General features: G+C 38.7%; 1 protein-coding gene and 1 long non-coding RNA gene across 2 annotated transcripts; one reads left to right on the forward strand and one right to left on the reverse strand.

The window, feature by feature from the left end:
* Window positions 1-1,528: 1,528 nt before the first annotated feature.
* Window positions 1,529-19,793, forward strand: LOC130920996 (uncharacterized). Its single transcript, XR_009064273.1, has 3 exons — window positions 1,529-1,694; window positions 19,163-19,427; window positions 19,520-19,793. It is a non-coding gene; the product is annotated as an uncharacterized LOC130920996 (long non-coding RNA).
* LOC130920995 (stromal membrane-associated protein 1-like) lies at window positions 4,591-23,683 on the reverse strand. The gene is made up of 10 exons (XM_057844586.1): window positions 23,422-23,683; window positions 22,088-22,221; window positions 17,247-17,332; window positions 16,936-17,011; window positions 16,780-16,845; window positions 16,625-16,703; window positions 11,625-11,755; window positions 9,397-9,607; window positions 8,731-9,068; window positions 4,591-7,841 (listed from the first exon to the last, which is right to left on the reverse strand). Exons 1-10 carry the CDS (start codon window positions 23,537-23,539, stop codon window positions 7,707-7,709), a joined length of 1,374 nt encoding a protein of 457 aa, XP_057700569.1. The 5' UTR covers window positions 23,540-23,683; the 3' UTR covers window positions 4,591-7,706.
* Window positions 23,684-25,861: the final 2,178 nt, after the last annotated feature.

Consider the following 25,861-nt stretch of genomic DNA (forward strand, 5'->3'; position numbering starts at 1 on the left):
AATGTCCACACTACATTACTATTAAGCAGTGGTGTTACCAGGATGACAGGTGTGGGTGGGCATTAGTCTTACCTGGGGGACCTGCAACTGCACCTTAAAACACGTTTTGTTTCCTCGAGATAACTGTTGTTGTGATTTGGTCTAAACAAATAAAAATTGATTTGATTTTATTTGACTTAGAACACATCTATAGCTGCACAGTATGGACATGCAAGTGACAATGTTTTTTTAGGTAACCTATTGTGGTTCCTCAGTTTCATTATTATTATATTTATTCTTTGTTCTGCAACCCCTTTGAGCTCAATTTGACCCCTTTAGAATGCTTCAAAATGCACCCAAATCAGCAGGCAGGTCAAGACAGGTGCAATCTTTGATACCGTGTAAAGACAAATTCCAAATACATTATGTAGCGTCCCCTAGCAGTCATTCTTTGTCCCACCGACGCTTTGAGCCCTACTTTGACCCCCTCAGAATGCTTCAAAACTCACCAAACTCAACAACCAGGTGAAATCTTTGATAAAACGTAGAAAAATAAATGAAAAAAAAAAATCAATGTGTAAATGTGTGTAGCGCCCCCTAGGAACAAAACCAACATTTCATTTTTTTTTTTTTAAGAGGAAAGAGGAGGTAACAATTCACAGGTTAAAACTTAAAACACATCAGCACTATATGAATGGGATACCATTCGCGGTGCCCAGACTGCCGTTAGTACTAAATCCAGTTTTCTTTGGGTGGGCAGAGCTTGTCCGAGTGCCCACCCCTGGTAACGCCCCTGCTATCAAGCCATTTCTTTATTAAAGTTTATTTTAGGAGAGTAATTTGGAGTGTTTCCTGTTACTGGGGTGCTGTCATAAAATAATTTATACTGCTGAACATGTTATAAAGCTGATTCAGAAAATAAGAATCTAGTGTAGTCCTGCAGAACCCCATAAACAGGTTCTTTCTAATCCTGATTGGTACAAAGCCAATAACCTGGATAAACTTTAGTTTTAAAAGTTGCTAATTCTGCTAGTTTTTATGAGATTGAATGTTTTATAAGCAAATTGTTGTAAACATGTAAGTTAGTGGTGGATTGTCACTGCCAGCATGGCCCAGCTGACTGAGCCAATAGGTGGGAGGTGGGGCACACTCTTGGCTGGTCGCCAGCCAATCACAGCATTTTAAAGACCACTGATTCGCAATCTAAATTCAAATTGTCCAAAAATGTCATGATAAGGAAGTTGATTAAAGATTAAAGTGTGCTGTCCCAACAAGTCTGTGAGAAATCAGATGGAGAAAAAACGCAGGAAGCCGTGTCAACAGAATCTCTGCTTTGTCGTGGCGGCTTGCCATGCAGGCGGCCTTGAGGGGAGCAGAGGCACAAAGACATTCGTGATTTGATATTATGAAACCAGAACTGTGTGTAATAAAACTCAAAAGCTGGGCTTTGTAAGTCTATGGTTTCTCTGATCTTTGTTAAATATGCTGCTGGAACATTCCAAGTGTATGTTAGCCTCTTCTGTCCTTCACTGTCCATGTAAGAGGTGTAGTCACTCAAACACCCGCCTGTGAAATGGCATCCTGGATTTTTCCCCAAATTCAAATCAGTCTCTCATAACAGTGACATTTTTAATTATGCATGAATCCTGCTCGTCAAAGTTTAACTAATGAATGACTCTGCAAGCAGTGGAATGTGTCAAGGTCCTGCAGTAGAGGTAAGAGCATTCTTCACATGGCTGGTGAGCTCTATTCTGGAGCCATGTTAGCTTTGACGTGCTTGCTGTGAGGAATGCATAACCTCCCTGTAAATGCTTGGGTCATCAAACCTCACTGTGAAACTTTTCAAAGTGTGCCTGCGTGGAGGAGAGGTCGGAATATAACAATACCCGTTCAAAAAAAAAAAAAAAACTGGATGCTTTCAGGCTGTGCCCAGCATGAGATAAGCGTTTGCAAGCCTCTTGCCCCTTTTCAGCATTACAGTACACTGGTACCAACATGGACAAAATGTGCAAGGCTGGCTGGGCAGTGCAGGATGGCTGGTGGGTGGGAGTTAAACAGGTAGATCTGGTTTGACATATCACACCCACTTTTAATCCCAGGAGGTAAGAAGCAGGATCGACCTACGATACATGGGCAGGTCAAACAATGAATTGGAGGAATTCAACTGCATTTTATACACAACACGTGGTATCACAAAGGACAGGGTTTACACAACGAAAGGCTTGGATCACTCAGCATGCCACATCCACCTGTAAAAGCCTTCATTGGGGTGGGTTTGTTTGTTTTGGAACAGATCCCAGTATTAGCTGGGCGGAGAAACATAGCCGTAGTATGTATTTGCAGATTTTTGTTCTTACAAACCTAACTGCCGTTGCTGTGTGAAAGAACGAAGGCAACATGAGGCATATTTTCCCTACTTGTCAAACTCTTGAGTGTAAATACGTTGCATGAGTCTCATTTTCCCAAAGCTCAGTGCAGATGTGCCTCACTAGACAGAAAAGCATTCATTGTAGAAGTTACAGTGCACATTGAAAAAAACCTGTTGGTCAAGAGGCAATAGAAGCTCATGTGAATATTCATGGAGTGTAAAGCACAGCTATTGTTCTGTTACAAACGTAGAGAATCCTTTAGGTACGACTAGCAAGGTAAAAAAAAAAAAAAAGAGGTGTACAAATAATAATTGAGCTCAATTTTCCTTTGTCAGTAGCAATTCGTTTAAGCGTATGCTTGCTAGTTGATCCGACAAAGAACTGTACCAGTACAGCAAAATCATTTACTAAAAATTCTGCAATACAATCCTACTTATTTACTTTTTAGTTAATAAAATTTAAGAACTACACCAATTATTAGATATTAAATATAGGGCATCCGTTGATCAGATTTATGCTGCATGAAGGAAATGCAATTGTGCAACTTCAGAATATAAGTACAATACCGCCACCTAGCTCTCATTTTTCGTAGCACGTGTTCATTGGTTATGAAGTTTTGCGAGTACTGTAGTAAAAAAACTGAAAATACTGAATCTGATTAATGCATGACTATTTATGATATACGTGTCCATTAAAATTGCAATACTAGAATTGATTAATTAATCAACGCATATAATTAATACTGGTGTGGCCACGGCCGCCTCACAATTCATTGGTTGTGGGTTCAAATCAAGCCTTTCTGTGTGTAGACATTATTAAAACCAAACAGATTGGATGAACGCGGGTCACTGGGTCAGGTATACATTCCTCACGTATATAACCCAAATTCATTTATAGGTTAAATGATCAATGCAAAACAAATCTGTATTAATTTATACTAATTTTCACACTGCAAATTTATAAAGTTTTAATCTGAGAATTTTTCTTAAATCTAGTCAAATAATTTTCTCCATCTTGTTTTGAGTGTTAAAGACTAGTTAACAGATTAATGGGTCAGATTATTTTTTAAAGATTATATACCAACTTTTTGCTTAAAATAAGTGTGTTGAAAATTATTTTCAGCTAGCTATTTTTCTTATTTCAAGAAATCTAAGCCAATCAAACGTGCGTTTGAGGGGGAAAAAATGGACTGGCACATTCAGCAAGTGAAAATATTACAACATAAAACATATGGGAAGACAATCTAAATGACCTTTATGATTTAACTCATTATAGAATGCAAATAAGGTTGCTTAAAAGTTGGTGGGGACAATTTGAGGATAGTGTTATGTCGCTGCCGTCCCTATGCAAACCTACACCCTTGGCATTTTAATCCAGGGTACCTCAGTTTCCAAACACATGCATGGTAGTTCAATTGAAGATTAAGTCCAAGTGTTCACGTTAGCCTGAACAACTTTTTAAAATCCTATAAAACCAAAAATCGTCATGCTGCCATCTCAGCAATACGATTGTAGACATTGTAATGTGTTATATATAGGGTGTGGGGGTGTGCGTGTGGTTGATTTACAAAATTTTGTTCCAACTTCAGAATGCTACGTTTTCTTCTCATGTTTGGCACTTATGAAGGAGCTGCTTATTAACCCAAGTATTTTGAAATAATGAGGTTTAATTTTGAAGGTAATGCCAGCTAAATTCTCATTAAACATTATCAGCTGCCATGGTAACGGGAAATAACTTAATCATTCATAAAAATGGTTTCTTTGAGTTATATCTAACTGTATCAATTGCCAAGAAGTATTATTTTGTAGCAGGAGTGAGCATTTGTGTGTTAACCAGACACATAATACTGTACATTACAATGTACATTAATATCACTGTATTGCGGTGAGCTCTCGCACAATGCCCATATATGGTTTTATTGGGGTTTAATAAATTGTTCATGGGTTGTAAAAAAAAAAAAAAAAATTGTCAAGTGGTGAAGGAATTCAAACAAAGAAAACCATATAGTACCGGTACTATAACTTTAAGCAAAGGTGTGAACAGATAAAGTTATTACACTAATGAAGTGGTTATACAGTAGTGTCGTTTATAACCTCTAACTACAAATAACGTTATAATGCTGAAGTACCTCAAACAAAACTACTGAGCCAACAATCGTATTGCATGGGAACATCAAAATGCAATGATTTATACACCCTTCATAAGACCATTGTGTTTTATTTATTGAAAAGGAGCCGGCACACAGCATTTATGATTTTATTTTTGAATAGCGAACCACAAGTACTTTAAAGTTATACAGCGCTGTACACTCGGGGAGCTGTACTGACAGACTGGATAAGCTCTATCTTCTCCCTTTAAATACTATTCATTTTAATGTTCTATAATCTTAATGATACAGTGATACAATAAAAGTTTGTGTAACTGGTCCTGCAGCTTTTCTGATATGTCAATATAATTCTTGTTTGGATGTTTATTCCTTATTTTTTTGTTTTCCAAAAAAAAGAAGAAAAAAAAAAGGAAACTAAAATAATCAAAAACCATACGACAGGCAGAATCTGCCAGGTTGTAAGACTCCCAATGGACAGTATGCACGACAACACATTTAGCATTTTCAGGTGAAAGATTTGGAGGCGTACCACTTTCCGGTTTTCTTATTTCAACCTAATGGGATGACAACTCTCAACAAAATTACTTTAATTCTTTAAATATTTTATAACAAGTTTGTGTAAATAGATTTACTCAACATTAGTTCAGTGCTGGTACCTTGCGGAGTCGAAATCTCATCTCACTTTTTAAAAACTGTGATAGCTAACTGAGCCAACACTGCGGTGTTCATTCTGTTGCAAACTCTCAATCGATGAAAACATCGATGTACATGCTGGTCATTTTATGATAGATTGCATTTTGTTTCTATAACCCAAATCTCATTGTGTTTGCACCAATCACAAAGCATTGAATTAATGTTCAATCTCCATGTGCAGCACTATGTTACAGCCATGCTGTAGTGCTCAATGAACAAACAAGGATCCCAGCATGGAATGGTGGGGGGTGGATCAAGGAAATGTCAAGGCTGTCACCCCCAAAACCATTTATTCCATCAAGCCAGTTTGTACATACTGAAGTGCTTACTTAATTTTAAGCATTAAAACCATATCTAAAACAATAGTATGTTTACTACCAGTCTGTTTTCTGCTTTCATTTTACATATATCTGTACATGCCTATGCGATAAAGAAATCAAAAAGTAATTTTTCTAACATTGACTAACAATTGACTTTTTTTCCATCAGATGTTTTGTTTTGTTTTTCCTTGTCCATTGGGGGGGGGGGGGGGTGGAAATTAGATCGAGAGATGACATCTGATTTGTATTTCTAATATTTCTTTTATTATTTGCATGTCCATTTGCAGTTTGTCTGTAAAGACTTAAAAAATCTTTCGGTGATTTAGGTTTATATAAATAAATTTGACTCCACCGAACAAAGTGATGTGAAGTCCTATGTATGTCGAAAGCACGGCAGATGAGCTTTCACGGCATTCCGAGTTAATGTGGGCATGGCAATATCAGGGTGGAAAATTAGTAATGGGTTAACTCATAATAAGGTACAACTATTTAAGATATCTGAGGTCAATTTCCATCTCTTCAGTTGGTTAAACAGGTTAACTGCATTTTCTGAGTTGCATACCTTTTCATATCAACCACTGTAAGTATTTGTTTTTCGCATTTTGTTGTGTTGGGAAAAGTCAAACCAGTTCCATACTTTCAAGTTTCTTTTATGGACAGACCCCTCACTTCTGCTTTCACTACGGGTCGTGCCGTACTTTCACACACTAGGGAACCAATACGCTAGGAAGTAAACAATCCAAAACTGCTTAAAGTGCCTGTGACAGCATAAAAAAATCTGAAATAGCATTATTATGTGAATTAAAATCATATTTTGAGAAATTTCAACTATATATAACAATTTGGCAAAGCACAGATGACGAGAAATTAGTGTTTTAATCTGCCGTTTAGCCTCGCCTGTGATTATAGCACTCTAGCGTCCCCAGCTGGATGATGTCGGCAGGTCACGAATTCAGCTGATTTAGAATTCAGCCCATTGAGGGGGAAGATTCAGAACAAGGAAAATGCTACACAAAGCAGCAAAATGTCATCACTGTTTCAATCTCTCTACTCCAATATTTTCACGGCATTTGCAGCCATTTTAACACAAAGTTGCAATTTCCGATGGGGTGCAAAACAAAATTTGACAGAACACCGGCGGCGAGCAAGTCTCGGCTCGTCGTTCTGCTGGGGCCCAGCGGGCAGGCAGAGAAGGGAATGAACGCCAACGTGGACAAACCAGCCGATGTCAGAGCGGGGAGCTGCTCTGGGGAAAGCCAAGGAAAGCGCTATGTGGGCGGGCACGCGAAGAGGTCTAAGGGGGTGTGCTACAAGCCGCTGGTCATCGGCCGTGTGGCCTTCTCGGTGGATAGGGAGCATTGACACTCACAAAATGCAAGCCACCTCCTTATTAAAATGTTCGCCATGATCCCAGTATTTGACATAATACAAAACACGTAGTTTACTCACTTCCTCGTCGGTCCAATGGTCCCACAGTTGTTGGACTTGTTTTGGCCATTCTCTGTGCGGTGAGCGGAAATTTTTTGAAACACAAAAAGGCTCACACGCCTCTCCCTGGTGAAGCTACAAAACCCTGCAGCACATTGGGCTGGCGTAATGCGAAAAATAAATTAATCCGCAAAATCGGAGCAGCCCTTCTGCATGCTATGGCTAATGGCTGTATTGTGAGATGGTGACCCGGCTGATGTCACATTCTTCCTCAATCCAGGAAGTCACTCATTTTTATGGCGTGGGATTAAAAAAATTGAATAAATGAACCGATCACTTCCACACACATCCAAGCGGTCCATTTCATTCAGGAGCATTAAACACCGCATGAAATATGTAATACCATGCTTTTTTTCTGTCATAGGCACTTTAAAGCGGTAATTAGGAAGGTAATACAGTGCAGCATTCATGCCAACTGTGTCATTCCTTTAGACACGACTCGAGCATTTTTTGAAAAGTTCAAAAGTGTCGTTGTTCTCAATGTGTTCGTCTGGCGACTGGAAGTTAGCACGCCTCCGTAACCAAAATGCAGAAGTGTGCGTGCATAGAGTCCACTCACTCACGATAGAGAGACGGTGACAGTAGAAGGAGATGGGGCAGGTAGAGATACAATTTTCATGTTCTTGAAGGCTGGTCCACAGTGGAATTCAACATCAGTTCAAAGTGTGGTGCAGAGGAACACAAAAAAAATCTTTTGCACCTCCCACAACCACAACTCTTCCTCTGTCTGACCATTGTCCCACCTAAAGCTCACTTCCATAGCTGTGTGCTCAGAGTTTGGCCGGATCCGGGCGCGGCCCAACCACCCATTGCAGCTGGAGGCTGAGTGAAGGCCATGTGTCCAGCGGCACCGTTCAGATGCAAGCCTGACATCTGGTGGCTCACCTGAGGGTTACAAAAACACTACACGTTAACAAGCAGCAGATATATGGACTTTTTCCAGCGTCGGCCGATAAAAACAAAAATAATCCAATAAAAAACTATTTTGATCATGCATCAGTGTGGGCAACTGTGGCCACTGCTAACTAATGGTATGACCCCGGAAGGACCCTGCAGCAGCTTTAAGGCAGGCTGCTACAGGAAGCTTCAAGCTAGTCTGTTTTGTAAATAAAAAGATTTTTTTGTATCTTGCATGAGAGAATATGCAATGCTGCTTCATCCTTTTAAGGTGTTTACTGAGTGATCCTTACTCTAAATGTAACTCGTAACGTTAGCATAGCATTTACGTTAGCATTAGCATGGCGAGCATCCTCATACACTCTCACTTGTTTACATCTTGTCATGATGTCCTGGTAGGTTTAATTATTCGAAAGTAATGTACTGTTCTTGCTGAGTGTGTATAATCGTAAAAAGAAGTGCTGCTTTCGTTGGTTTGGTAGCACTAGACCGAATTAGTCCTTTAAGTCTCATGTCACCTTTGTAAATTTGAAAATGTTGAAGCAATTTTTTAGAATTTGCTTTTCATAATCTACGTGCTTTAAAAAACAGTATATCGGCCTCAAATATCGGCAAACGGTTGAAAAAGTTTTTTTCGATATCGTATTGGCTTTTGAAAATCCAATATCGGTCGACCTCCACTCAAAGCTTACTCGAAATGTAATGATTTGACAAAACATTTATCACTCACTGGTTGCCACTGACGGCGATAGACGTCCACTCCGTTTTAACTGAGAGGCCCGGCAGTGATTTCACTGCCAGCTCTCTCAGTTAAAGTTAAAGGACAGTTCGCTCATTTTTAGTGATTTTAATGAGCTATAATGACACACAGTAATACCTGAGCCATGTTCCACTGAGCTTGTTGCCCAGGCTGAATGGCGTACATGCCCTGGGCAGGCACCATGCCTGCAGGCATGGCACCACCATGTGGCGCCATCATTCTGGGGGCCATGCCCATCACACCGCTAGCGGGGGCATTTCCCATGAAGCCATTGGGCATGGTCATCCCAACCATCATTCCTGGACTGGGGCCCATCATGGCTGCTCCACTCTGTGCCATCATGGCACCCATGACAGTCGTAGGCGGCACGGCATTGCCCATGCCAGGAAAGGCCTGATAACCAGCAGAGGTCTGGACAGGAAACTGCATCTGAGAGGGTCCCATAAACATGCCAGCTGATAGGAAGAGGAGACATACAACAACAGGGAAAGCGCATTATGCAAATAATAATGTAAATGTACCGTGACATACAGATTTGTTCATGTTTAAAACTGTACATGACTCCATAGGGAAATGCAGCAAGCAATGAAAAGATAGTACTCTCTCCTCCTGGCTTCAGCATTGATTGGTTTATACAAAAGGCTGCAGTACGCTGATGAAATAGCTATATGCTCTATAGATAATAATAACTCACCATACTGGTAAGTGCAGTAGTTCATATTTAATGTTGAGTAGATTTCATGGAAATGATATGCATGTAATCTTCATTTTCGATCGTCTTACCAGCCGAAGCCTGCGGTGACATGTTGTTGGTTCCATATAGTGACAAGATGGAGTCCTTGGACAATGTCTTCTTTGTGCTATCTTCTGTCTTAGTTGTGCTGCTACTGTCATTAAACAGGTCAAGGTCACCCTGTCCTGACCCCGACCCAGCTCCACCCATTGCCGCTGCTGGGGCTTGTGTAGGAGTGCCCGCAACACTGCTAGAGCCCCCCTAGACAGAAAAAAAATATTACATGGGGCACTAATACTAGGAACACCACGTAATCAAGCCAATGCTTCTATTATTATTATTATTATTATTATTACACTATCATCCAGAAACGAAAGAAAAAAGCGAAAGAAGGACAATAGCTTTAGAACAGAAAAGGACCAACTAAAATGGCTTTTAAGAAATGACGTTCTGGACACGTTTAAAGCAAACTTTCATGTAAACCTGGTAACATGGCATCCAAGGATATGAAAAATAATGTAAAAAAATAAAAATAAAACATGCTACTTAAGGTACGTTTTGATGTTTAAGCACAAGTGGAAAGTGCAAGTCAAAATATTTCAACAATATGAACAGCGTCTAGGCATGTGCCGGTATGAGATTTTGACGGTACGATAACCGTGAGCAAAAATACCGCGGTTTCACGGTATTGCAATTATAGCTACAAAATGTGTTATTTTGAGATGTATGGGTTAAAAAAAATAACTTTTTTCCATTGTACAGGATTTTTTTTTTCAGAACATAGTTGCAAATTGGAACATTAATATATTGTTAAAATAAATAAATTATCAAAAAAAAAAAATTTCAAATAAAATTAAAATATAACTTATAGACTATACCCACAGCCACAACTCAAGTTGCTCAAGATTAGAGCAAAAACAAAATAATTTCTACAAAAAAGTAAAAACACTTCTGATTAAAATTTTTAAAAAATTTATACTGCATCACTTTTTTTTTGAGGGTGGAAAAACTCAAGTGGAGTTTTGCCAATTTCAGCCACTGTGTCAAATCTAGTCTACATGATGTCATGCCGTGTTAAAAAGAAACATAAAGAATTCATAAGTTAATTAGTTAGTTAAAAATGTACAAGTTAGTATAAGTTAGTTCAAAATGTAAAAGTTAAAATGTAAATATTGTTGTGGAAAGGTTTCATCTAAAATAAAAAAAACATTGGGAGTGAGACCTCTCCTTGAGCTAACGAACGTGGATTTGTGCTTAGGGCAAGATCATCTTTCACAATTAACGATCATTGATGCTATCCTTTTCCCCCTTCATTTAAGCGAATCAAGCTTGTTTTCTCACTCTGCGGCTGTAACACTCGACGAAGTTGCTCTCCAAGCCTAGGCTAACATTCATCTTTGTAAGCTTTTAGTTAGTGTATATCGACTTTGAAAGGAAAATGTGTGTTTTGCTTTTCCATGGTGCTAATCTGTTGAAGCTACTCACACATGGAAAAATACAATTGTACAACGTTTTAAATGTATTCATTTTGTATATTACACTTAGCACGATTTGAGAGCTCAACAAATTGAAGAAAAGAACGCCTTATGTTTGGAGTATTTGTTTTTGGGTTCGCTGGCTGTCTAGCCGATAGCGTCCCTTTCACACATAGAAACAAACGGGAGGGGGTGAGCGCTGCCGCGCCACGCCACTTCTGGCTGCATTCTTGACACAGGAAAATTGGCGAATATTTGCTATGGTCTGACGGAAAATTTTAGCGGTTTTGAAACCGCGACGTTTTCACACCGCGGTAAACTTGTGAAACCGGTAACCGGCACATGCCTAACAGGATCATGCTTTTACAAGCATATTGAGACTTGAGACTATTGATGAATAATTATTAGCTTTCGACAAATTTATTTTTAGGGGGAAACAAGATAGGATTGTTTTTTAAAACTTAAATAAATATATTACTGACATTAGGCTCAAACCTTCCATGTCCGCATTTGGTAAATTTCCTATTTCTTCACTATTTGGTGCAATTTGTTCGTGCATGTCTCTTCACAAAGACAAATCATATACAATATATGTTTTAGGAGTATTATAAATTATAAAAAAAGAAGGCAGATGATTTTCACAGGGCTTTAAACATGTTTGGCTACTCTAAGTGTCTAAAATGGCTTGCTCTTCTCATTGACTGTGGAATGCTAATGGCTTTAACATGTATTTTGTGTAAAAGTGACAGTCTGGGATCACTTTTGAGTAGCCAGCCCGTTGCCTGAAAATTGCGAGATTCTACCTGAGGAAACTGAGCAGTCGACGTTGACGAGGGAAGGGGGTTGGACACCATTGGTCCAAATATGTCCAGGTCGTTATTGTTCTGGCTTGTGCTTGTTATCCCATTGTTGCTTGGTGCAGCTGTTGGTGCATCTGCCACGGATAAGTGAAAAGACTGGTTTTACAAGAGGATATTAACCACAGTTCAAAATAAATGTCAGGCACATACATTTATTCAGTTGGACATAACTACAAATAATTTTCTTCAAACTAATGAATTAACAACTTTAAACTCGAGGTTTTACACTAAAACCCGTAGTCCAACTTTTGCCAAGTCGGAAAATGAATAATTAATTGTGAACTTTGAGCTATTTCACCACAAGGAAACAACAGCAAGTTGAAATAATACAGTCCTTATAACAGTGCAGACCAAGGAAATGTGATCCACCACTGGTGTGCCTTAAGTGACTATCTTGTTAGTGATGTTGAAACAACAACACCAGCAAAACTTAAAGTCAGCAAGAAGCACCAGCGACTGAATCAGCAACTTCCTCTTCCTGCCAAGAAAAAGGCTTAGAGTGGTTACTTAGTTCTACATTTCTGGACGATCAAGTAACTTTGCATGAAAACAAGATGAACCATGAAAGTTGCATACCAGCCATTGATGTGAATGTACAGTTCTTTAGTTTTGTCATATCTTTATCAATGCTACGTCTTTTGCACACACACACACACGCACACGCACACACACAAAAATCTGTCTCCTATTACAGCAAATCTATTTCTTGCAATATAAGGCCACATAGTAAGTTGGAACACAAATTGCTTCATGTCCTCCACTGTAGGTGTTTGTGTAGTGTCCTGTTCCAAAACTCCTCTTTGTTTAATTCATAAGCAGGTTAAACCATTACACATCCCACTATTGAGGTAGCTAACACAGACATTGCCATCAGGGTTTACTCTCCAATTTTGCTACTCGAACATAGAAAACTGAAAATCATTGTTTTGCATTTAAGTAGTTTAAGTCAGTACTGGTTCAGAATAAAGCAACAGCAAATGCATTGAGTCAATTACCGTAATTTTTGGGGTGTAAGGCGCACCTGACAATAAGCCGCCACCCACCAAATTTGACATGAAAACGGCATTTGTTCATAGATAAACCACAACGGACTATAAGCCGCAGTGTATTATGGGGTATTTACACTACACCAGATGATTAACCGTTAACACTTTATTTGACAGCGGCGTCATAAGACTGTCATAGGACCGTCATAATTATGCTATGAAACAGTTATGAGCATTGATGAATGCTTATGACAGATGTCATTTAGGCTAGGTTCAGACCGCAGGTCTTAATGCACGAATCCGATTTTTTCTTGTTTTTCCGACCCGAATGAGGCATTAACTTGACGGTCTGAACATGACAAGTTGCTTGGAAATGGACCATTTCAAATCCAATCTGGGTCACTTTCGTATGTGGTTTAAATCCGATCAGGGAATGTGAGAATGTGGCGGCGGTCTAAACTGTTAAGTCTCCCAAATCAGAATTCATCGAGAGCAGCACGCAAGAAGGCAGTGATGTAGCTGTTCGTTAGCGTTACCGCCTAGATTGAACTCTGCTTTTACTACGCAGGAGGCTGGCTTGATCACAGTAATAAAAAAAAATACAATGAAGAAAAGGATTAGCCTGATAATGCTTGGTTTCTAATTGCGCGCCAAATGAGCAATATTTTAGTATTGCTTACAGGGTTGAGTTGGGGCAAACTGACTGACACACATAAGTCTTATGTATGTGCGCCATGCACGCACAGTGTGTAGTTATTTGTTTTGCTGTTTCTGCGCATGCGGGTCGGTTTGTCTTTGTCTACTGAGCCCATTCAAGTATTACGCATGCGCACTAATTCGCAGTCCGACACGCGCTGAGCAGTCTGAACGGGCACCCCAAAAAAACATATATGACAAAAATATCACAATTGTGAGTTAAGACCTGCAGTATGAACCTAGCCTTAGTGTCATCTGGCAAATTATCTCACTTTTAAATGGATGTAAAAGATCCGAGCTGGACATAAATGGAGTAGTGACAAAATTTTCCTTATGACACTTAATGACATCTGTCATAAGCCTTTATCAATGCCCATGACAGTGTCATGTCATAACTATGACTGTCTTATGACCCCGCCGTCAAGAAGTGTTACCATTTAACCCAAATAAATCAACAAATTACCAACACTGGACTATAAGTCGCAGGATTCAAAATGAGGGAAAAAAGTAGCCACTTCCAGCCCGAAAATGACAGGTAGTACGAAAAAATAACATTTGCAGGACAATTTAAAAAATATATTATATATATGCATACAGTATATGTATTAGGAATGTCCCGATCCAGGTTTTTGCACTTCCGATCCGATACCGATATTGTTTTGCACTTCCGATCCGATCCCGATACTGGCCGATACCGATACCAGCCTATCTGAGCATGAATTAAAGTTTAAAGTTATTTAGCCTTCTTACTTAGTTGTCAGACTCATGTTGAAAAGGGTTTTAGTACTCTTGATAACAACTAGCCAGCTGAATTATGTGAGTTTGAATAACACACAATGGTTGGTAACAAGAAACTGACCTGTTTATTCAGTGACAAACACAAAAGATTATAAATAACAAACAGAAATGGCATAGTCAGTCAGTAAAACCTCCAAATAATTTACCATTTCAAGTTAACATTTTAAAACAGTAAATAAACTACTCAAGTCCTCATTCTGTATCAGCAGCTTTAAACTACATTCGATTAATTTAACTTTGCGAATCAACTGTTAAAGTTGTTAAAATTGCTCCCGTTATTCCATAATTTCCCTTCTGTCTACTTTTGACATGTGAAAGTTTTAAAACTGTTTTGAAGATGGATTCAAGTCAAGATTTTGCCGATTTAGGAGTATTTTAGATAAAAAGTTAATTAGGTTCGCTTGGAAGGTTCACTACAACAGCCTACAAGGGAAGTCTCCTGCTTTAAGATGGCGGCTGTTTACTAACGCACCTAGTTTTCAATGCATTTGTTGCTCACGCTGTCGAGTCTGTAATTGTGCATCTAGTTCTATATATATATGATATCTATTAGACAAGCATGATGTTTACCCTCGGGACGCAATGCGGTCCGTTTTTCATTGCGTCCCGAAGACCCCGCTGTGTATTAGTTCCGCTTTACTTGACATATTTCAATAATCGGAATTTGGATGTTTGTGAATCGTTCTCGAATCTTCCACGGCAGAATCGCTCAAGGATGTAATGACGTCTGGGCATGTTGTACCGTGGTTCTAATGGTGCGTTCCAGAAAAGTGGGATGTCGGACTTTTCCGACCTCCGACTAGGAAAATATAATTGGAACACCACTCGAACTGGGAGGTCCAAGTCGCGAAGTCGGAGAAAAAATAACTACCCCGACTTCCAAGTTGTTTCAATCTGACATCACTGGACAAAATGGCGCTCAAGAAAACGAATGATAACACAATAATGAAGTAAATCAAGTTTATTTGAGACGCCATGTATTTTTTTCTTCATACAGTGAATTATCTTTGTTGTGCTATGTTTTTATATTGACGATCAGCAAAGGATGTAACCAAAAAAAGGCAGTTTACAGTGTGGGCTATAACACAGCCGTCGTTTTTCCTCTACTATCTGATCGCTTATAGGAAGGCAGGTTCGCTGGAGGTCAAAATGTCTTTGGATGGCCAAAATAAAAAACACCTTGTCGCGATCAGCCATCTTTGTTGTTTACATTTGCTTGGAGCGTTTTGAGGTCGGAACTGGTACCATCCGAGTGGGATAAATCCGACTTCCCACTTCTCTGGAATGCAGCATAATGTGTTGGATGGTGCATCTTTACTCACGAGAGATAATGGCTCATCATCCAGAATGAATTCTTTATTCTTCTTCTTGCAATGAATTGTTGCAATGACTCGTTATTCCCTGGGCTTTGGGACTGTCGAGTGCCAGTTTGTCACGCATAGCAAAAGTTTCTGCCAGTGTTAGTTGCGTAGGACATTTCTTTTTGTCTTCGGTTTTCTTAAAATACTCCTTATATTGTTTGTGGTGGTATGTCGCTAAATGCTTGATTAGGTTGGTTGTATTAAAACTTCTTACAGCTTTACCACCACGCTTGACTTTGTGGCATATGTTGCACTCTGCCTCTTCGTCTTTGTCGTCCTTTAAGGTGAAATGATCCCACACAGCTGACATTTTTACCGATAAAGTCTCTCTCGGTAAATTGGGAGACGGTAATATAGTGTGTTGAAGGTGTGCCGTAAAATGCGGACCGGATTTTAGAGAAACTGAAGCAAAAACTGGAATGGATTATGTATATCGGTGCGCTGGAAAACCCGGACCGGATTTTCAAAAAACTGGATCAGAAGTGAGGTTTGGAATTTTTCCGTGTCGGCCGATCCAATACCGATGCGCATTTTTTTGCCCATATCGGCGTCCGATCCGATCCAAATATCGGATCGGGACATCTCTAATATGTATATTCATACACACATATAACATATTTCTTTATCTCCAAAAAGAGTGGTACACTTCTCAACATAATATATTACTAAGTTGAAAAACAACTTCAGTTTTTTTAAAAGTAATTTGTGGTGAATGCTAATCACTGATAATTATGTTTAGCTAACACTTGTGGCTAAACAATAGGCTCTGATTGGGGCTAAACAAATGAAATAATTGGGCTAAAATTATTAATTATAATGAATAATAAAATAAAAATGATTATACAGTACAATCAGTTTTTTGGAATTATTTTAACTGAAGATGTTCTTCCTGTTATAATTTTTTGAGACAGCATTTTTTAAATAAGACATTCAAACTTCAATGACGACAGAGTGCAAACCCCACACCAGTGTAAAGTTGTAAACTTCTCTATCAGTCATGTTGCCATTACAATCAAAATCCTCTTTAGAAGCACCTGTAACTCCTTTACAAGCAATATATCTCAATTGATATAAGTTCGAATGAAAATCGCAGCAGACTTACCAAGTCCTAGTAGGTTCACAGAAGGCTCTGAAGTCTTAACTGGACTGATTTTAGGAACTGGCGTGGACTCTTCACTTTTCTTTGAAAAAAAATAAACAGAGGTGAACTAGTGAAAGCTGAGACGGGTGCGTGGGAATGTGTGTATCAGAACTTACCTTGGTGTAAGAAGACACCTTTCTCCCTCGCTCGCTCTCCTTCTCCTTCTTAATACAATCTTTAGGCTATGGGGGGAAAAAACTGAATTAACTAATGGTGGATGCAGTCAAATAGTAACGTGAAAAAAAAAAAGTAAAATACAAAGAGTTACATACACTGCCTCCATTGGTCACATTCTTACTGTAGTATTTTTTCTTCTCATATTTATCTCTAATGAAGAATTCAACTGCTCTGAGGCCAGAGTCAAGGATAAAGAGTAGATACACACATTGGTTAGTCAATTAAGTTACACTTTCAGAATGGAAAAGGGTCAATCTAGAGGATCTATTATAACAAAATAAATCCTGCCCTGACCAAGATTTCAAAAGCAAAACAAAACAAAAAATACAGGAAATAATTCAACAATATGTCTATTTGTGCCGATGGTTTGCAGTTTTGTAGCTGAGTTGCAGCCAGAGAAGGATACTGGTCTGTTTGAGGTCGTCTGAAGTTTTCTGGAAGGTTAGCCTCATAAAGCTGCCTGGCCTTGGTGTTTCCCATATCCTGTATACACTGTTTAAAAAAAAAGACCATAGAACAATAAACACACAGAAATAAAACTCATTCTTGAGTTAGCAAATTGTGTGTGTACTAGGGCTGTCAAAATTATCGCGTTAACGGGTGGTAATTAATTTTTAAAATAATCACGTTAAAATATTTGACGCAATTAATGCACATGCCCCGCTCAAACAGATTAACATGACAGCACAGGATCATGTGCACTTGTTACTTGTGTTTTTTGGTGTTTTGTCGCCCTCTGCTGGCGATTGGGTGCGACTGATTTTATGGGTTTAGCACCATGAGAATTGTGTAATTGTTGACATCAACAATGGCAAGCTACTAGTTTATTTTTTGATTGAAAATTTTACAAATTAAAACGAAAACATTAAGAGGGGTTTTAATATACAATTTCTATAACTTGCACTAACATTTATCTTTTAAGAACTACAAGTCTTTCTATCCATGGATCGCTTTAACAGAATGTTAATGTTAATGCTATCCTGTTGATTTATTGTTATAATAAACAAATACAGTACTTATGTACAGTATGTTTAATATATATATCCGTCTTGTGTCTTTATCTTTCCATTCCAACAATAATTTACAGAAAAATATGGCATATTTTATAGATGGTTTGAACTGCGATTAATTACGATTAATTAATTTTTAAGCTGTGATTAACTCGATTAAAACCTTTAATCGTTAGACAGCCCTAGTGTGTACATATGCATTTTTGTATTTTTGGGAACAACAACCTTCGCATTTAAGAGTCATGTGCAGCCGCAATTATATATTTTAATAATCAATTAATTGGGTGATTAAAAAAAAAAAAACTTATTAATTGATTAATGAATCAAACTAAAAATACTAAAACCTTCCATCCATTTGTTAAGAAACCGCATATTATTTCACACAGACAGTGCAGAAAAAAGGACTAACAGGTCGTTTCATAAGATTATAGAAACACTGACTTATGAATGTTACTAGCATTATTTTGAATTTGTGATAAGTGCATTTTGTAGAAGTTCAAACACAAATTCAGGTCATCTTTGCTGCCAAACCCTCCAAGTCAAAATGGATTAGACGTCTATCACCGTCAATGACATTGAAAATAGGAAAAATAGAGCTGTGCAGTTAAAAAAAATGATATTGTGACATAAAACGTAAAGGCAAACAAAACCAAAACACGTTTCTTTTCCCCTTTGATTGATTGGGGAGTTAATAAAAAGCTCAGTTAGGCCAAGGTTGATTCATTTAAGTCCACATGTATACAAACAAACTTATAAAAACCCTTCCAGACTTCAAGTAGAATTCATTTATTTTCACACCCAGTTATATTGTATTGAACAATGTACAGCCATTAGCACACAACGTTTCGAAAAGTAAATTACGTGCTTTGTGAAGGAATTAATGGTCTCTTGAGAAATTCACCGACGAAATTGGTGGTGAAACAAAATTGGTCAAATTAATAGTTAAAAAAAGGCACAGATATCAATTTTCAATATTTTGAACCGGTTCATGCATAAGTTCTGCAGGTGTAGAATTTATAACAGTGTAACGTTACGCTGTGCCTCATTATGTAAATACCAGCCCTCTTTGTTCTTCCTCCATAGTCACTAATATCGGGAGCGTTGAACACTGAGAAAAGCAGTCTGGAGGTTGCCACTTCCTTGTTCTAAAATGTATCACATTAAGCATACACTATATCAAGAATTATTTAAATTTAAACATAGGCATTTGCTGTAGTTTAGTACAATTCTTTTGTTGCATGACCAGTTCCTGTCTTTGTCACTTTTTTCCCGCGGCCTCCACACCCATGCCGCTCCGCTGTTCGCCGTCTAGCTGGCTAAGCTTGCATGCTGGGACCAAAGGTCAGCCTCCTCACCTGTTCCTCGATTGACTTTTTTCCAACCATCTCCTGTGGACACCTACAAGACGATGATGACCTCGATCCTGGATGCACAATGTGAGTGAATGTTATCTTTTAAGAATTATGTAATCATTTCGGAACCAGGAAGTCCGAGGGAAATCTTGCCTCCTGATTGAAATACACCTCTCTGCGCTCAAGCAATCACGGAAACCGGCAGAAGTGGGAGTGTGAATTGAGGTATTATTTCATTTTTGTATACTTGTAAAACAGTGAAGCATGGGTGTCAATGAAGAACGATTGTAGTGCAAGTTCTACCCGATGTGTCAAAGTCACTACAGGCATCGCCAACACACACGAGCTTCCCACCGAGACATCCACTTCACCGACTTCAGATCAGAGCAACGAGTATTCAAATTAGATCCAGTCAGATCATGTGTATTATGGAGAAACTGCACATCTGTGGAACATATCTAAACAGACCAACTGAAGATGCTTGCAAAATGACATTTTAGGCACTTTAAATACAAATTGTTGTGCAAACTTGGTAAAATGGCATCCAAGGTTATGGAAAATAATTAATAAAACTTTACTGCCACTCTAGGACACCCCCCCACTCCTTCAGTGTGGATTTTTTATTTTTTTACTTAAATCTGACCTTGATGAGTTGAACACAAAGTTGACAAACCCAAAGGACATCATGACTTATGTTTTATGAATCACAAAAGCCGGATACAAAGGATACTGTATCATCTACCGTTTCTGGATGCACATTTAATTGGTCTGCCGATTACTTCACGTCATTGGTATTACTAGATGAAAACAACTACCGGTAATTGCATTTCATGGCCAAATAAAGTTATATGTGGTACTTTCCGCAGCACCCGAGATGACATCTCATGGCATATAAGTTTGGCAAACTGGATGGAGGTCACTGCCCCTTTACTGTATTGACACAGTGCATTGTGGGAGTTGAGTACGTTTTGTTTGACAAACTTAAAGGGTACCACAGATAGAAAGACTTGTAATTCTTAAAAGATCAATGTTAGTATTAGTTATAATAATTTGATATTAATACCTCTCATAATGTTTTCGTTTTAATAAAATTAGTTTAACTAGTAGGTCGCCGTTGTTGTTGATGACGCAATGCACTCTGGACGGTGACGTTAGTGGCCGGCGCTGCCGGGCTACCACAGTATCACCCTTTAGCTACATAAACATGTCGTTGGTTTTGCCCATCCAATTTGAACCCGAGTGTAAAGGCGATGAGCAGGACAGCACTGTCGATATTTCACAAAACGAGCAGAAAAAGCAATTAAATGAAGGTCTCCAGCTGGATTCGAACCCGCATTTCTCGTGTGACAGAGGAGAGTATAGACCATAGTACTATACTTCCGCTTGACCTCAGAATCATGATTTTCTTTATAAAGCAACCCACATGTCTTGTCTGTCTGTGCTATAAAGCCTGATAGGGAAACGCAACTGAAAATAAAGTGCTGCTGGCTTGACCATGGAATTCGAAAACGGGCCTCACTTCAGACAGCAAGCAGACAACAATAACATAGGGATTGCGTAAAAGGGTTTATTGAACACACACAAAAAAAATACGCGATCGCAAAAACGGATACACAAAAAGGGTCCGTGACAGTAGGTTGGGATCAAAAAAACAAACAAAAAAAAAAAACAACAAAAAAAAAAGAGGGAAAACCGCGACGAGAGGCAGACAAACAAAAAAAACAAGGCAATGATGCAATTAGCAATGAAGGGATATACTGTCATATTGTCAAATGGCAGCAAGTCAATATCTCGACAAGCCGCCTAGGATCGGTTTAAAGACACTGCTGATGAGCTGGAATTGCCCTCGCTTGCTAGCTAGTAGGGGTGTGACAAAAATAACGAAATGGTGATACATCGTGATATGAAATGTGCTCCTGCCAAGAATCGGATATAGTTTTGAAAAGGTGTCAATGTCTAAAAAAAAAAATAAATAAAAATGAACCAACAATTTGCTACCAAAATTTTCCACCAGAACAGTGTCTCAGTTAACTCTAAGGCTGCATTGACGGTGCACGACGCCCAATCCATTTAGACTGGGAACGTTTGTTCATTCGAAACCAGCGCACTCAATGTCATTCTGTCAGATTTTCCGGGCATTTACAGGTCACTTGTTGTTCATTTTAGGACATTTACGGGTCATTTTCTGTTGATTTTGAGTCACTGCGTATTAATTTGGGTGATTCCCAGGTCATTTCCTATCCTGTAACTGAAAATAAACAGGAAGATATCCATAAAATACCCCAAAATCAACAGGAAGCAACTGAAAATCAACAGGAAAATGACCTTAAATGGCCAAAAATTACCTCATTGCCTTGCATTGGCTGCCACTACCGGCCATAGACGTTCAATCCGTTTGAAGTGGGAGGGTTCAAATGGATTGGACATCTACTAATGATAAACTCAATTTCAGTTTCAACTCATTCCAATTCACAGCAGAAGCTTGTTTTTCTGTTTATTAGTTGTTTGTAGAATATCCTAGAATGATTTCCTGACCAATGTATTGATAATTGTTGTATCGTCAGATCATCGTTATCGTGAGCTTTGTATCGCAAATCGTTATCATATCGCAAGGTACCAAGAGGTTCCCACTCCTACTATCAAGCACAGCTATTCTCCCAGTCCAGCCCAACCGCGTCATCACCCGCAGCGAGCATTGCGCGCGTAAAACATAGCGCCCTCCGTAGTTCAAAACATGTACTAAATATTACAGATTTCTAAATCAATGGCAATAATTTATGTGTTTCTATTAGCATATTTTAGTAAAAGAGAACAATTATGGCTTATTAGAGACTACAAGTCTTTAAGTCTGAGGTTTTCTTTTAAGTGGGAAAAGTTAACACTACCTGAATTTGATCTGGGGTCCATTGGTCCAAGTTGACCGATTTCACTCGGGAAATGTGGACACCGAGGTTCCTGTGGCTGCCCGCACACCGAATGCAGATAAATACCCCCAAGTTCCAAGACGCCCATCTTGGACCTGGCCAAAAAAGATAAGGGGGTCAACTTTGTCAAGGTGGATGCAACCACTAAGAGGTAGCTGAAAATCAAAAGGTAATATTATGGCTAGGCTAACTATTAGAGGTGCGTGATAATTATCGGTCCAATAATAGGAATTATGATGTTGTCCCAATAAATCCGATAACATTATTAATAGCCGCGATAATATATAATATTTTTGGCACGGTGTCGGTAGATTGGGATGTGTGCCTTTGATTTCACTCCTGTTTTGCCAGTATGCAAAGTTTTGCTATTGTTCTAGAGGCCATATTTTTCCATCAAAGAGTGATTAACATTACTGTTGCAATTAGCAAAGGTTTGCATTTTACAGAGTTATGTTTACAAGTTGGGAGGCTTTTTGGGTATTGATAGGCTTGCTGTCCTATAATTTCCAGGTTAAGAAAGTTGTTTCATAGACCAAGACCACAACAGTCTCCTCTCCTGTTGCATCAAATGTTTTATCTGCTGACAAAGCTGTATGTTTGTTTTAGTTCAGTGCTCATTGTTCAGGGGAACACATCTTCAATGACACTGACTGAATGATTGTGATTGACTCAAATTATATTTAATTGAGAAAATAAATATAGGAACTTTATTTTAAGTCAAAACTGTTCTCATCTTTGTTTTGTTCATTATAATAATGTTCATGTCATCATGAAAAATCTCGGTAAGGTCAAAGGCAAATCTGCTGAATCCACCACTAGTATTTTTTACCTACAGGTGTTTAAAAACTCAGGTGAATAAACATTTTAAAATTATGTATTTATTATCGGTTATCATATCGGTATCGGCCTCGAGGAGCAGGAAGTTATTGATATCGGTATCGGTTTCAAAAATAGATATCGTGCACCCCTACCAACTATTATTACTTAAAACCCCTTAGTGATGTGAGGCTAAGGTCGCATTATCTATTCTAGAAGATGAAAAACCTGCTGTGCAACGTTTAAAAAAAGTACAGACAGAGTCGTTTGAAAGACATGAGTAAGACAGACTAGCGTGCTAGTTAGCCACTAAGTTTAGCTTGAAGGGACGCTGTGTCAGCTGACTACACGAGCTGCTTCCGAACCTTAGAATCCGGCATGTTAACACATGCTGCGATTGTTCTAAACGTATACGGTTAACTAAAAATGGACGTCTGTGTGTCGAGAAGAACAGATACAAGACAACGTGAATGTCGCACCTTTTGCCTCGCAGTCGGCACAATACTTGTTGTCTTCCTCTCTGAGCATTTTGGACAGGATGGCCTGGTGCTGCTCGTTCAGTTTCTGGGCCTTCTCTCTCTCGGAGCGGGTCGTCATGTTCTCCTTCTTCCGTTTAACTTGTCGGATTAAAAAAATAGCTACAATTTTTTGTCGATGGTCGAAAAAAGTTTCCGATAAAAGAACATAATCAGGAAAGCGAGCGCCTTCGACTGGTATGAAGACACCCGGAACCGGAATCGCTTTTCCGCCCACAGGAATTCTCGAGATGACGCGGCGGACAAACGGGATTGGCCGATGACGTGTATGACGCACTGTCTCAATGTTTTTTTAAAAAAAATTTTAAAATTTAAATTATACATCCACACAAAAAATGACAATATGTAAGTGGCATGGTGCATTGTTAGACAACTTTAAACATAGCAGACAAGCCTAAGGAATAATCATGAATCCAACATAAGAAATTACAATCACAAATAACGAAGTAAAAAAATAAATAAGACATACAAAACAAACAAAAAACAATAATAAATAAATATAGAAAAATAATAATTATAATAAAAGGAGAATTTTAGGGTCCAACAGCCAATTCAAGCTTCTCAACAATCCCACAGTTTCAAATAGGAGTGGGAACCTCACGATATGATAGGAGTTGCGATACAAAGCTCACAATAACGATGATCTCACGATATGGCGATACAACCATTATCGATACATTGTTCAGGGAATCATTTTAGGATGTTCAACAAAACAAGTATTAAACAGAAAAACTGCCTATTTTTATGCTGCAAGTTTATCACGAGTAGACGTCCATCCATTTGAACTAGGAGGGTGGCAGCGAATAAACCCCTCCCACTTCAATGACCGTTGGTGGCAGCCAATGCCAGGAAGCGAGGTAATTTTGGGTCATTTCAGATCATTAGCCGATACTGATTACCTGATTTTCAGTCATTTCTTGTTGATTTTGTGGCATTTCTGGGTCAGTTCCTGTTGAGTTTGGGGCATTTTATGTGTCACTTCCTGTTGATTTTCAGTCCCTTTCTGATGATTTTGGGCCATTTTAGAGTTACTTCCTGTTGATTTTGGGGCATTTAATCCCTCAAATGAATAGGCAGTGACTCAAAGTCAACAGAAAGTGACCAGTAAGTGCCCCGAAACTGACTGTGAATGCTCTGGTTTTTAATGAACGAATGTTTATTTACTCCTCCCTGTCTTAATGGATTGGCGTCGAGCGCCGTCAATGGCAGCCATAGAGTTAACGAAGACACTATTATGTTGGAGGATTTTGGTAGAAACTTGTTGGTTCCTTAATATTAGTTTTTTTTTTTTTAAACATTAACACATTTTTAAAACAATATCTCGATTCTTAGCTTGAGCATATCGATAACCTTTTGGGACGCAAAGTATAACGATATATCAACATTTGTCACACCTCTAGTTTCAAAGCATTTTTCCCCTTCATGTATTTCAAAGAAAAATAATGACATAATTCTTTGTGGAAAAATATTCAAATTTGGAATAGATTTGAAAGATTTATTCTTATGTATGGAAAATTTACCAAGAATTATAATTGTGTTGATGGCCTGTACTTAAAAAAGTTCTGAACATAATAAAATATTAACTCATTCACGACCATTGACAGCGATTAAATCGATTTAAACTGGGATGGCTGCGATGAATGTTCATGTTTCAGCGGCATAAACATCCCTCTCTTTTGACTGGGAGGAGCAAACGCTCTCTGCCAACCCCCCCAGTCAAAAGGAATGGGATGTCTACCACCGTCAATGACAGTCGGTCAGACAGACAGTAAAAATTGAAAAATTGCAGCAAAAATAGCAACACCAACTTGGGTGGCATTGGCTCAGTTGATAGAGTGGATATGGCAGTTAGCAGTTCTATGCTGTGCTGCAAATCCAATAGTGTTGAATGTGAGCCTATACTGCTGGCCAAAAGTATTGGCACCCTGCAATTACGTCAGATAATGCTCAATTTCTCCCAGAAAATGATTGCAATCACAGATGCTTTGGTAGTAATATCTTCATTTATTTTGCCTGCAATGAAAAAGGGCAAAGAGAATGAAAACAAAAAAATATATATAATTCTACACAAAACTGCAAAAATGGGCCGGACGAACGTATTGGCACCCTCAGCCTAATACTTGGTAGCACAACCTTTAGACAAAATAACTGCGAACAACCGCTTCCGGTATCCATCAATTTCTTAAAATGCTCTGCTGGAATTTTAGACCATTCTCCTTTGGCCAACTGCTCCAGGTCTCTGAGATTTGAAGGGTGCTTTATCCAAACTGCCATTTTTAGATCTCTCTACAGGTGTTCTATGGGATTCAGGTCTGGACTCATTGCTGGCCACTTCAAAAGTCTCCAGTGCTTTCTCTCAAACCATTTTCTAGTGCTTCTGAAG

This window comes from Corythoichthys intestinalis, chromosome 8 (genome assembly GCF_030265065.1).
Source record: "Corythoichthys intestinalis isolate RoL2023-P3 chromosome 8, ASM3026506v1, whole genome shotgun sequence".
NCBI lineage: Eukaryota > Metazoa > Chordata > Actinopteri > Syngnathiformes > Syngnathidae > Corythoichthys > Corythoichthys intestinalis.

What these genes read in the sequence shown, in the direction of transcription:
- LOC130920995 (XM_057844586.1), bottom strand. Translation starts at nt 23,539, where the DNA reads ATGACGACCCGCTCCGAGAGAGAGAAGGCCCAGAAACTGAACGAGCAG. An exon ending in GGACCCCAGATCAAATTCAG is followed by an intron (nt 17,333 to 22,087) that starts GTAGTGTTAACT and finishes TTTTTTAAACAG; the next exon opens with TGTATACAGGATATGGGAAA. An exon ending in CGACTGCTCAGTTTCCTCAG is followed by an intron (nt 9,608 to 11,624) that starts GTAGAATCTCGC and finishes TTTTCTGTCTAG; the next exon opens with GGGGGCTCTAGCAGTGTTGC.